At 41.5% G+C, this 13954-nt stretch overlaps 1 protein-coding gene and 1 long non-coding RNA gene across 2 annotated transcripts in view; both read left to right on the forward strand.

Moving 5' to 3' along the window:
- The window catches only part of aqr (aquarius intron-binding spliceosomal factor), a 44434-nt gene extending 36855 nt beyond the window's left edge, over positions 1-7579 (forward strand). The window contains exons 33-36 of the mRNA XM_046412374.1: positions 1888-1973; positions 4910-5084; positions 6375-6485; positions 7101-7579. Of these exons, the coding sequence (XP_046268330.1) occupies positions 1888-1973; positions 4910-5084; positions 6375-6485; positions 7101-7367 (639 nt within the window). The 3' untranslated portion in view covers positions 7368-7579. The remainder of the gene's footprint in view (positions 1-1887; positions 1974-4909; positions 5085-6374; positions 6486-7100) is intronic.
- A 1017-nt stretch (positions 7580-8596) lies between these two features.
- Positions 8597-11007, forward strand: LOC124071645. Its single transcript, XR_006845354.1, has 2 exons — positions 8597-8951; positions 10383-11007. It is a non-coding gene; the product is annotated as an uncharacterized LOC124071645 (long non-coding RNA).
- The last annotated feature ends 2947 nt before the right edge of the window (positions 11008-13954 follow it).

Below are 13954 nucleotides of genomic sequence, written 5' to 3' on the forward strand. Positions count from 1 at the left end.
GAGACATTACACTGTTTACACTGTCATCCCAGAATCACTTGTGAAAAGGTAAATAATCAGACAGTTTGACTTGTGCACATTCCAGGGCTTAATTGCCGTGAATAACACGTAGCAGGATGGACGGAGTGAGTAACAGTGAAAGAGAGAGGAGAGAGATCCAGGCTCGACCATCAGCTGAGAGACAGCGTGTCATCTTGACAATGAGGTGGAGGAGAAGGGGGACAAGATGGAAGAAAATCATTCTCAGTCAAATGGCTTCTATTAATGACAAACCGTGTGCGTGTGTGTACACAAATATGTGGATTGCAGCATATTCTGTGTCTGCTTCCTCGCATCCACAGACATGCATGTGCCACAATGACATGACCTCTGTAATTCACTCCCTGGAAGATTTCTCATAAATAACTAAACACCATGCAAAATGCTCCGCCTTGGGGAGATTCTCTATCTGGGTTTCGTTGTCACTGTCTGTGGGCTAAGAATAACTCCCTCTCTTCAGCACCCCCTTCTCCACTAAACAAGTTGCAGTGTTTGAGTTTCAACCGCTACCCTTTTCCAGTCCACAGTTATAGCCTACCTAAACAAAGGGTGTGCTGGAGTTTGTGTATCCCACATTTGTGTGGACATATGTGTGCATGCATACTCAAGATGTATACATCTGAGGTGAACTTAGAGTCCGTGACTCTTCTCGCTATTGCAAAGCCGACATATTGTTGCCTCCGGTGCTGCACCTGTTCTACATAGCAACAGGGATACATAAATAAATATTGGTCTACTACATTATTTGCCTCATCTCTCCCTCTTTTGTACATTCACACACTCACACTCCTGGGTGTTACTAAGAAAGGGTAAAAAGTAGTTTCACTTCACTGAAAGTTATATGACCTAATAGGAGGTAACCACATGGCTTTTTATTTAACGTGGCTGGTTTATAGGTTGGTTGTCATAGTCCTGGATTGTCTGGCTTTTGCGATGGTAGCTGATGTCCTATTGATCCACTGTTGAGAATGGCTCTACAGAAGAAATTCCACCTACTTACTGCTTACTTGATGCAGGTTTAGGCTACTTCTTTAGAGTAAAGTTTGTTGCCCATGTAAGATGCTGTTTGAAATCCAGACCGTATGTGCCAGAGAAAGAAAAACTGGGTTGTTTTTGTTTGATTGTGAGTGTGAGGCTGAACATGTGATTCATATCTCTCTGAGACCACATCCCATCACTATGCTCTACAATGCTGTCAAGGGTCGTGCACAGCTTTTGATAATGTCGGCTGTAGGAGCAGCAATAATCATACCAACTTCCTCACTTGTTTGTATCAAGTTCCAAGTGCAAGTGCAGTTTGTTGTCTTTGTTATGTAAGGTGTACCAGCACTGACAAAGTCAAAGCACTGTTCTGTTCTTCATGTAGGGAGAATGAGTACACATCTCAGCAAGACAGGATTACCAGGGTATAAAAGCAAATTGGCTGACACGAGACTCCTTTTGCCTCGAAAATAATCTTCATCTCCTTGAAATAATCTCTAATCCATTCCAGCAGCATGGCCCCCAGTACCTTGGCCCTGAGTCTCAAGGGCCCAGGTAAGAGGTTAGAGGCAGCAAATGCCCTATAAGCCGTATTAGCCCTGGTGGCTGCCCATGTGGCCTGCAGCAATAACAGCAATAAAAAAAGAAAACACAGGCGCCAAAGTTCATCTTCCTCAAAAATAAATAAAAACGAAAGAAAAAGAATTAAAGACCGAAAGCAGTTGTGCTCACGTTTCTAAACATTTCAGCTAAATCTCTCCTCCTACCTAAAATGCACTCTCTCATTTACTTTGTAAACTACATCAGCTGCCACAGCTTAGTTAGCATATCCTTGATGTTCATGTGTATTTTTGTGTGTCTGTGCAGGTGACGACAGTGGACAGGTTCCAGGGTCAGCAGAATGACTACATCATCCTCTCACTGGTCCGCACCAAAGCCGTGGGACACCTGAGGTAATTACTTCAGTGCGAGCCAAACAGAAAAGCTTGCCTCGTCCAAAATGGACACCTTCAGCAACTATTCTTCTGTAAAAATACCTATGTTATAGGATTCACACCTTTGATGCACACCCTCCAAGAAAACAACACAGCAAAAAATGTAGGCACTTAAGTCTCCTGAGACAGCTGCTCTCAGGAGGCTTTCTCCTTTCGTGATGTGTAACTACTAAATGAAGTTTGCTAACGGGAAAAAAAAGGACAATAACACCATGGTTGCCTTTAAGTATGTATGAGCTCACTTTGAGTCTGGCAGGATAAAGGCTGCTTCAGGACAGGAGTCTGTGGAGATGACGATACTTTTAAGAGAAGCCATTGTGCTCTGATGATTGGGTTGAGACGCTTAAACAAAGAGCTCTGTTCTGATCAAAGGCGCCCCATAAAACAGTCATTAAGAGGCATGATGGTTAACCAGGCTACAGCGGTAGGTTTCATGTTCTTTTCAGTTCGTGTACCATTGCTGTCTGCTCTTCTATACTCCCCGGCCTCTCTTCTCAGTCCTCGACTCCTCCTTATCTCTCTGCTCCCTCTTCTCCTCACTCCCATCTCCTTCCTCATTTCACTGAATTGAATTGTAGTGAAATGGCCTTTCACTTTTTGGCTGCTGTGAGATCCTGATGAGCTCTTCACACTTAATACGCTGCATGTTTTAATACCAGACAGTTGAGGCCGAACTCTTTCACAGTACTTGCTTGCCATGCTGGCCTCTGGCTGTGATGTACAGTTGCTGCTGTTGGAATTGCCACTGCTCACAGCTTTATCAAAGCTATACTGCCGATGCATTCATCCGCCCACACATTGGACAGTCTGCAAATTGGAACCCCAGTACAAATAATAATTCACTCCCTTTGTAGCTAAATGCGTGCCCCCATAAATATCTAAAAACTCTATTTTATTTTTTCTCACAGATAAAGCAATGATTTGATTTAGCTGGGAAAGGGAAATGTAGCATTCCTCAGAAAGGGGTGGGTTATCTTGCTAGCAGTGCCTGCTCTCCTCTTGGTATCATTCATTTGATCTTGTCTTTCTCTGTATATTGATATATGGTGCATTCCACACCAGCCCACTCAGAGGTTGTCCCCATAACAGTGTGGTTCATCTCCAGTTATCCAGCGAAGGGGTATACAGTATTGCTGTATTGAGATTTAGAGTAAAAAATTGAGTAATTGCGTTTTATTTTCCTGGATAATCACTTTTATCAAGGCCATTGATACAAGCACTGAGGTACAGCATTGAGTCCTACCTCACAATCCCCCTGCTCCTCCTGCACTCTCCACTCTTCCTGCCTCTCTCCTTGTGGCAATCTGCTGCCGTGACAACCACAGGGGATGCAGCTGACCATATGACGAGTTGACCCTCCCTTTGACAAGAGAAGCATTCCTGCTGATACACGCAGGCCTAGTCACATGCAGCGGCACACTCTTTGACAGGGATGCAGAGATCCAGACACACTCTGACATGTGTACACACACACACACACACACACACACACACACACACACGAACAGTATTCATCCACTTTGCCCTGCCATGTCACAGCACAGCCCAGGTGGGCTTCTCTCAGTAGTGCCATGTCCACAGGCTATCATGCTTCACCATTGGTTCATCTCTTCTAGAGCTGTGTGCTCATTGGTTATAAGCTGTTGTAGTTTGTCTCTGTGGAAATGTTGTTGTTTCAATTTTTGTACCATGCTTGAAATTTGCAGTAATTTTATATAAACCTATAGCAGAAACCCTGCACAATGATTTTCATAAGCCTTTTTTTTCCCGTTCCACATATTCATGGAACTCATCATGCATATTGCAAGGATTAATCCTCTTAATCTCATGAAGTACTCATGAGAGCAGGTGGACATATTCCACAATTTTTTGGCTGCATTTCAGCATGTGTATGTGTTGGTGTGAGTTGTAGGGCATGCGTGGAAACATGAGCGTGTGACAAATTATACATATACATAAGACTGCTTTCAGTTTTCGTCAGAGCTTGTTGAGTACGCCGAGCACTTTCTCCCCTCATATCCTCCTCCTTCTTCCATGCTCTGTAGATTTCTATAAGCCAGAATGCTTTTGTCTCTGAGATTTATTGGCCAACTAAATGGTCATATTTTGCACAGCTCCATTAAGTTTCCCATCCAAACACCTAAACCACACAAGCCAGATTTATTACATACTAAAGTAGGCTGAAAGGAGCCCCCTCACTCTTTTTTTATTGGCTGACTCTTTGTTACACCTCTCTTCCACAATGTGTAATGTATACGATGTTAACTATAATAGAATACAACATGTGGATGTGTACTACGAGGACCCCCCTTTTTTTTTTTATATCATCTTACTTTTGGGCTTACCTACTGTGTGTTCAAATGCAGTGTTCAGCTGTTTAACATGGGGACATAGAGAGGAGTTCCTCTGAAACTTTGGCTACTACAGCAAACCCAGCAGGTTTCATCAATTCTCTGGGAAATGGCTCCTCTGCTTCTAATCTACTGATTCAACTGGGTGGCAAGAAAAAGCAACTGTGTGCCCTCTTTTGCACTCTCCCACCTCCCCCTCCCTTTGTCTGCCTTGTTAATCACTGCCCTTTGACTTTCATGTCTTTATTTCTCGCTTAGCTTCTGCATTTGTCCCCCTCCCCTATTGCTGCTTCATCAAATCCTTCACTAAACCTCTTTCCTCCTACACTACTCTGCATTTCCTTCCCTTTACAATCTTTACTTGATCCTTCTGCTTTGATGTCTTTACTTCAGTTTTTGTTTTTGCCCCTACACGTTTTCCTCTCTTTTGGAATTTCACACTTTACTCCCCCACCCTTGCCACATCCCTTTGATTTTTTTTTTCCTGTTCTCATGTCAAACCCAATTTTCAACCTTTTTTTTTTTTTTTCTGTCACTCCACAGGGATGTGAGGCGTCTGGTGGTGGCCATGTCAAGAGCCAGACTGGGTTTGTACATCTTTGCTCGGGTTGCGCTGTTCCAAAACTGCTTTGAGCTGACTCCTGCCTTCAACCAGCTCACCGCCAGACCTCTGCAGCTGCACATCAGACCACATGAATACTACAGCCAGGAACAGCCTGTACGTACACACACACACACACCTACACCTGTTTCTTGAAACTCAGTAATCTTCTACTCCATTAAATTTGGCTGATAATGAAGCACTCAAGCTCCAGATTTACTGATAAGAACCAAGCTCACTTTTTCACATTCCACATCAGTGCCCATCGACTGTACAACACCCTCCAATATCCTTCCACGTCACTGCTGCCATGGCCCCCCAACTCTGTCTAATCCTGCCACTATATTCTGAATGGAATCTTCATTCCCCTTGGTCCTCACTGGTCCCACATCTCACTGCAGCTTTACCCATTGGCCCCATAGTCTTTTAACAGCATTCTGCTAGGGCTATCTGCAAGCACTGGAAACACAGGCCTTGCTATAATTAACCCCTGAAGGACAGAAGGCAGAACCACTCTCCAAAATCCCATCAGGCCAACATGAGACGACTGTTGTCTGGTCACTGCATCTCGCTGACTGGCGTGTGTGGCAACAGGGGTGTCTAAAATACCCCATAGCCTCTGACACTTCCTCTGACTCTGGAGTGTTCATCCCCACCGGGGACAGCTCTTTTGGGCACACACATGCGGCCCCTGCTTAGCCCGTCTATCCGGAGTCAGTAAACCCTTGTTGCTTACATGCAGATGCAGATTAAAAGTCACATTTTTGTCCGGCAACACTTGACCAAAGCTTTCACAGGCTGTTTAGCATTTAGGGAAACAAAGCATAACACTGCTGCTTAATGCTCCGTATATACAGATAGAGATATTCACAGCACTGTTAGGTAGCATTGTCTAATCACAATCAGTCACTGGGAAACACATAAATGCCCTCATGACTTTAGTTTTGCTGCAATAAAACCACACAGTTAAGTTGTACAGTAGAGCAGCAGTCAGTGCACTCACTTTGACATGATCCCCAAAGGGCCTCTATGAGCATCACTCCTGTATTTAGGAGGTAACTGCCTGGCAGACTGAATATGCTGCTCGCCTCACTTCTCAGTTTATCCTGTAAGACTCTGTCTGCATACTAATATCATCAAATTACAAACTCTGCATCCTCAAGTCCTTTTGATGGTATGTGAGCAGTGATCACTGGAGGCAGTGAAAAATCCGCTTTCAAATAACAAGCAGGTAGCAGGCAGGTGAATTGTAATTTCCCTACACATTTAGATCAAATCAATAGTTCCCCATGGCTGCTAACAAGACAGGTAACATTTTTCATTGTTATTCCTTTTGCATCACATCTTGGATTCAAAACAATCTTCCTCTCACTCTTTTTTTTTTCTTTCTTTATTTCCTTCCATCAGAGAGATGCTTCTGGACAGCCCGACCAAATCGTCAAGAACATGCCAGAGATGGCCAACCTGGTCTACAACATGTACATGCACATGATCCAGACCTCCCAGAAATACAGACAGGTACTGATGTGTAAAATCAGCACACTTCCTCACCTTTGATACATACAATAATGAAGAGTGTCAAAGAAGGACTATACTAGTGTAGAAGAAAAAACAGTGCTCTGTCATTCCTGTCTCATGGTAATGTCAACCTCTCCTTTAAAATACATCTGAGACTATTTAAAACTTGTACTTTTGTACATTTTCAGTGTTCTACATTATACTATTACACAATCAGGCCTCTTTCTTTAAGTCTTGTGACATTAAGCATCAAACCAGTGGTAAACCTGTTAAACCCAGAGACTCTATGTGGTTGCTATTTTGATATTTTTAAACTTTAATACAGCACATTAAAGAGAATTGTTGTAGTTGTGCATGTGGAGAATTACCAGCTGCAAGTCAAACATATTAAGAGTGAAGCTCATTTTTACACTACGTTCTGTGTCACAGATTCTACCTTGTGCTAATTTAAAGAGAAGGGATTATGACAAGACTTTGCTTTGATCATATATACACTATATTGCCCTCAGACTGTATCCCAGCAGAATGCACCTGGATTTGATTAAAATAGAAATCGTGTAAATTTTCTTCCTCCACATTTTGAATCATTCCTCTTTTCCTTTCTTTTCTCACCAGCAACAGCAGAATTTGGCTCTGCCTCCACAACAAACTAAGACAGATGCTGTGGCTGAGAAAGCGCCAGACAGCTCTGGGGATCCGCAGGAAGAAACCCCCATGGAGCAGGAAACCCCAGAAGGTGAAGCAAACTCCGAGCCAAACTCAAAAGACCCCAGTGAGATGAAAGAAAATCAAGATACAGCTGATCACACTAAAATGCCTGAGCATCCCGGCAGAGACAGTGACAGCGACGGGGAGGACAGTGGAGCGGAGCAAGAGCAGTAGAGCGTCCACATATGGGACTCCTGTCTAATTAAGGTCCTCAGTTAGCAAATGGACCAAATGGACTGACCCTTAGGAAAAGATTAGCAGGGAGTGAGTGATTATGATTTTGTTTTCTTCTGAAAAGACATCCTGGTGATAATGTCTCATTCATTTTTCTACGACATTTGACTTTGTAACCATCAGTACTTTCTTTATTAAAAAATGGAAATCCATCATTGTCTGTGATATTTTACTCTACGTACCCACCAAAGCTTATAATACTCTTTAAGTGACTCTCGTCTAAATCCCTCTCTCACACACACTCACACACACTCACAAAGTGTATGGTCAACATGTTTAAGCCTTGTGTCTCTCTGTCATGATACTTCTATCCATTCATCTGCTTCCCTTCTCTGCTTTAAGCACAACTAAAATCTGATTGGCTCAACCCATACCAGCTACACAAGCTGGGGGCTAAGCTGCATTTGTAGGTCAGTCACTTCACCCAAGGGCCAATGTGAATGCTGGGGGATTTCAACTTGCCCTCTGGGTGTACTCACTCACTAAACCAGCAAGCCTTGAAATCCTCTGCCATTCATAACTTTGTGTGGTAGTACAGAACAGCACTCTGCGCAATAGTTTACGTCGGCAGAGTCAGGGTTGAGGTATGAAGACCAAAATTGAGCGCACAATTTCAGGTTTGAAATTTGTGTCGATATCATAACAGCCACTCAAAGGACAAAGGCCAACCTAGATCTTAGTAATTCTAACATATATCCACTTAAAATGAAAAGGTTAACACAGTCCACAGCCCTGCAGTCAGAAACACAGACTGGAAATTCATTCATTATCATGCACCAGGGGTTGGCTGTTGTTACATCATACCTCAGGCAGGCTGAGAGAACAGGTCAGCTGCACAGCTGCTCTTGCCTGGGCCAGTCTAAAAGACCTGATGGAGAACCATGTGTTAATAGATGTGGAGAGACATATTTTCAACATTCACTCAAGTGTGGAGCCAATGTAATTCCTATTTTTCCATCTTCCGAGAGCAGGGCACTCCAGGTTGAATTAAATATTTTGGAGTAGTAGGCTTTGCCTTTATGTTGGCTGAGGAGAGGATTAGAATGGGAGGTTAGATAAGAGAGATAATCTCTGTCGGCTGAGGCTGCACCTACGAATGACACAGATTTGGCTCAGAGCCCACAAGACTGGCATACTGTAGCACATGACACTAAACTATCCCGTGATCTGTACTGTAGCAATGAACATTCTCACAACACTGTCATACCTAATATACTAATTAGTCCTCTACAAACCCATGACGGCAAGCATACTTTTTTTGCTTAAGTCACATGAATGTCTGCATTGTGTAATATCCTTCCTACCCTTAAGTTACTGACTTTCTGTTTCCTCCCAGCTGACCTCTTGAGAATTCAGTTGCCTGTGGTACCTTGTTGTAGTAAATTAGAGCTAACTGGGGGGAAGTGGCTTGGACAAAACATCTCTCAAGCAAGTCTCAAGCAGGATCTGGAAGACTGGAAGAAATAGCTGGGAGCGAGAAGGAGATCAGGAGCTCACTTCCTCCACAACGTTTCTCTGCTGAAGGTGAACATGTCTTTTATACTCACACGACAGGTATTCATTAGGTTAATAGCTACTTTGCAAAGCTCTCACTTCTAACCTTTGCTATGGGCTGATGTGTCTCAGGGACTAACAGCATGCATTAAAATTTTGATTTGGTCATGAACACAGTACGTATGTTGTATACAGACTTTGTACGTTTTGATATAAAATGTGTTTTGAGCTGCAGCAAATTTTTGAAGATTTTTAAATCTGGGGAGTTGTTTTTATAAAGACTTTTTTTGTTATTCAGTCATTTAAAGGGACTTACAATAAATAACAGTGCAAAAGCAAGAATTACGAGGAGCAAGAGGAAGAATTTAAAGGAAGTGTGTTATTTGATGTTTGAAGCTACGACATGTCAAAGTCCAGTTGTCTCGGCTGTACAAACTTATCATGCACTTACAACAATATCGGTGGCTCATGCCCCCACCCCCACATTCCTCTTTATAATGTGAAGGCATTTCCCAAAAGCACGGGATCCACCATGGGACACGCTCGTGCTGAATGTGTAATTTATTGCCCAACCCTACGTGACAGTAGTGTCACAACAGGAAATTACACATTACATAGTGTCAAGACAGCGGTGCCTGAAGGAGGAAGGATCTGACCATTGTGTCTTAAAGCCAAAACAGACTTAGGGAATCTGTCTGACAGCACACAACACTTTCACGCTCATAAAACCATCAGTTCTACAATCTCAATTTCAAGGCGGGGCCTCAGGGCAGATTTTTCTGGTGGATTTTAAAACACAAAAAGGAGCTCATCTCGCTTAATACTGCATGTCTTTGAAAAACGAAATTTCACTGTAGCCAAAGTCTCCACATATGTTTTGCCACTATAAGGAGAGAGGGTTCACACATTGCACAGCTTTCCAATTAGCAGTTTTATATCACAGATAAAACAACAGGCATTTTTAAAGCTCAAAATAGCAGCACACCATACTCCTGGCTGCTGTTTGTTATCAGCACTGACAGATAAAGTAATGCTCATTACCAAAGTTATGCATGATCTCTGCTGATCTGCTATTAGTAGGTGACTAATGTGCCAGCACTGGTCTTCAACACCATGTAAGAGGGCGGCCTGTAGACCTCAATGGGGAGACGGGCCTGGTCGTTACTGCTTGAGGTTGCCAGCTTATCATGCTTTGTCAAGGCCACTGCCTAATCCTGACAAGTACATCCAGATCATCAACAGGGCACATTTCAATCTGATAATCTCCCATTATCACTGAAGAGGCTGCTCACAGGAAGACACTATGATGCTATGGCGGTGACTGATACACTCAGTTATGATCCTAGAGTGCTCTTCTGCCAGACTAATGCAGATGTATGTGCTTAACTCAGCATTTGGCTGTGCAAAGCATGCCCATGTCCTCTTTGATTGGCCACTCTAATCTTCCATTCTTTTTCTTAGTCTAGGATGGCCAATTGTGGGTCATGTTTCTGGTGCATCATCTGGCTGGTGGTTCTGCTGTGCATTGGCTGGCCCCTCAGCATCACCTTAGGGGGTCTCTATGGCCTCATCAGCCCCCTCACCACCTGCCTCGGCTTGGACCGACTCTCCGATCTACTCTTGGAGGGTGCCAACCTGGGCCGAACATGTGCCAATAACATGAGACACTGCAAGCCTTTGTGTTGAGATCCATCTTGAGTGACTAAGCTCAAACAACTGCAGGCTACAGATGATGGCCCTCACGAGAACTGTTAAATGTCTGCTTTATGTGGGGATATCCTGAGATGATTGGCACTCATACAGTGAGAAACTTTTAAGCAAGTGATGTAACAAAAAGGTCCGAAAGGTCTGGAAAATGGGTTCTACTCGTTCTGTTAACATGTAATTAACCATGGATTTCAAATTTGTATGGGTTTGTCAGGAAGGAAATAGGCTTTGTGTTCATGGTCTGTGTTTGCTGTTTAATTCATGATGACACTGCAAGGAGAAGATAAGAATGAAAATGGCAATTTAACAATGGAAATGCTTAGACTTGTAAATGACTGTATGGAAACTTTTAATGCGATTAAAACTGCTTTGAACTTGCCCTCTCTGTTTGTCGACTGACTTATTGTATACAGTATTTGGCGGAAAATTCATGTTGTGACATTTTAAGGTGAGTGTAAATAGGATGATAGAGAAAGGCGGGAATATGAATACATGGATTTCTAGCTTCCTTTAATAATTTTGTTTACCTGCTGTTGTCCCATTTAGGGTCATAGGGAGTTGGGAAGTCAGAGATTATTTAGAGAGACAAATAAGTACACAACCTCTCACATTTACTTGTTTACACATCCAACAGACAATGAGCAACATTATGTGGACTTTTTGACCACTTGACAAGACTAAATCCATTCTTCACACTCACTAGCCGCTAGCTGCTAACTAGTCTGTTTGTTGGCGCTGGGTAGTTATACAGTGTGTTTATCAGATGCTTTATTTTACTGCTGTCAGAAACAAGGTTGATGGAAGTAGTGTGAATGAATCACACACTGATGTTGCAAGGTCAGTGGCTCAAAGACTTTAAAAACTGCTTGTTTTTTTAATAATTGTTTTTAATAATGAGGTTGTTTGAGACTACAACTGGGTGTGGCCTTAACAAGTAAACTTGTTCAGAAAGTTTTGAGGTTATGGATTCAAAGCTCAGGCCTCTTTTTCAACTCCTAGACTGGAACCTTTGAAAGCAGACATCTTATACAAAGAATGAAAAGTTTTGACAAAAAACAAAAGAAGCTCTGAAGAAGTTTGATCCAGTGGCTCAAAGTGCCGGATGGTTGCACTGAAGTCTTGACATTGTGAGTTTCATGCCTGAGTAAGTTATTGAATTTTGAAAGCCAACACCCAGATAGGAGCTTTGAAGCAAAGAGCAAAGCACCCATATTGTAAATGTATGAAGATAAGAACAAGTTCATTGCACAGTGGTTGATCAGAATGATGTAAAAGACAAATAAGTAAAAGTACTAATACCACATTGCAAAGATACTTTGTTTAAAGTCCTGCATTGAGAATTTTACTTAAGAAAAAGTACGTGGGTGTGCATTTATTATTTTTACAATATTATTTGAAAGCAATATTTTACAGTAGTTTTACTGTATACTGCAACTAATGACTATTTTCATTATATATCCATATGCTGATTATTTTCTTAAGTCCTTAAGTGATGCTTTTCTTTAATGATTAAAATAATTTAAAAGAAAAGGAGCAAATCCTCACATTTGTGAAGATGAAAAAAACATGAAATGTTTTTGCCTGAAAAATTACTTAACCAATCATTAATCCATTGAGTTATCCAAAAAGATTTAATGACACAAAACTGAAAACACGATCATGTTTTTCTTTCTTGACTGACATTTTAGAGATACAAGGTTTTCTGCTGAAAGCAGTGATTTTAAAGTTTTCTTTCCTAAAAATGAGCCACTTTATTGCCTGTTGTGTCTTACAACTTACATCTGCACAACTGTGTCAATACATACAGTATCACTAGTCATTAATTGCACAATTTAAAGGATAATGATTTTAGTGTCACTAAAATCCAGCCTATATTTAAGGGGAAAACTGATTTCCAGTATCTGTCTTAAAAGGAAGTGTTTGGCATGTTGGGAATTACTCTCATTTGCTTTCTTGCAGACATTTAGATGAAAAGATTGATACCACTTTTATGTTTGTATGCTAAATAGGAAGCTAGAGCCAGCATATGGTTAGCATAGCTTATCATAGAGACAGAGTAGCTAATTTAAGTCATATTTTGTTAAATCCATACAAACACTAAAGAGTAAACACAACATGTTGTGGTTAGAAAATATAAGATATAATAGTCCAATTAATTATGTATATGATTGATCTTCAGAGGTGTTGATAGGTGATTTTTTTGTACCTCTGGAAAGAGCTAGGCTACCTGTTTCCCTCTACTTCCAGCCTTTATGCTAAGCTACGCTAACCATTTTCTTGCTGCATCTGTAGCATACAGACATGACAGTGGTGTCAGTCTCCTCAGGAAAGGAAATGATTACATTTCTTTGATTACATTTTGATTACACTTCTTATGTCCTCTTAGCACTCCATCCCATTTTTTCCTTGTCTTTATTAGGTAAACTTTAACTTTGACCTTAAGTCAAGTTAGGTTCCTGCTATTATATCATGTAGACTCTCAGAGGGAGATCGGGCTATGTTTAATTCCATTTCTTTAAGGGTAGTTGTTAGTTTCAACCCCTGTGACTCAACCAAGTGTGCTCTGAGCTATCATGACAAACAGGGGAGGGAGCACTTGTGCTTCACCAAACATTTTAGAGGACTATCATGGTAAATTACCATTTTCATCTGGCACATACTAATTTAGTGACCTTAAGTCACCTTTCGCTGCATTCCTGATATTGAGGGCAGCTTGGTTTGCTTCAGTAGAGGTTTGTTGAGCTCAGAGGCCAGCAATACTGCTGCTCACAGGAGTTGATCCTTGTATGAAGAAAAAGAAAATAAACAAAAAAACAAAAACTTGTTATGAAAGGTTTTATTTTCTGCTGTTATTTCAAGATTGTCTTGCAGAAACTGGTGCACTGGCAAAGAAAAATGGTGCTTGAAGTTAAGGGGAAAAGTCCACTTTAGTCTGATAGAATAGAGCGGACTGCCACAAATCAACACTGAAATAATGTATTCAAGTTTTGAGGTACTTGTGTTCCCTTTTTTTGATACTTTATACTTCGATATCCCTACAGGTCAGAAGGAAAATTTGTTATTTTGATCATTTTCATGTGCATATGGCAGGTAAAACTTGATGACAAAACTATCAAAGGCTAACGTTACCCCAAATTCACAGCCCACATCACAGTAAAAACTGTAAAAACAACAGTAAAAACACTTTTGCTACTTTACTTTTGTACCACTAAAACATGAGACAGAACTATTTTACTTTTGTTTACTGTGGGGTAAGATTTGCAGCATACTATAATTACTAATATCTCATTGCTGCTGTAGACGCAGTTTTGAATATATGCAAGACT

This window comes from Scatophagus argus, chromosome 15, assembly GCF_020382885.2.
Source record: "Scatophagus argus isolate fScaArg1 chromosome 15, fScaArg1.pri, whole genome shotgun sequence".
In the NCBI taxonomy this organism is placed as follows: Eukaryota; Metazoa; Chordata; class Actinopteri; family Scatophagidae; genus Scatophagus; species Scatophagus argus.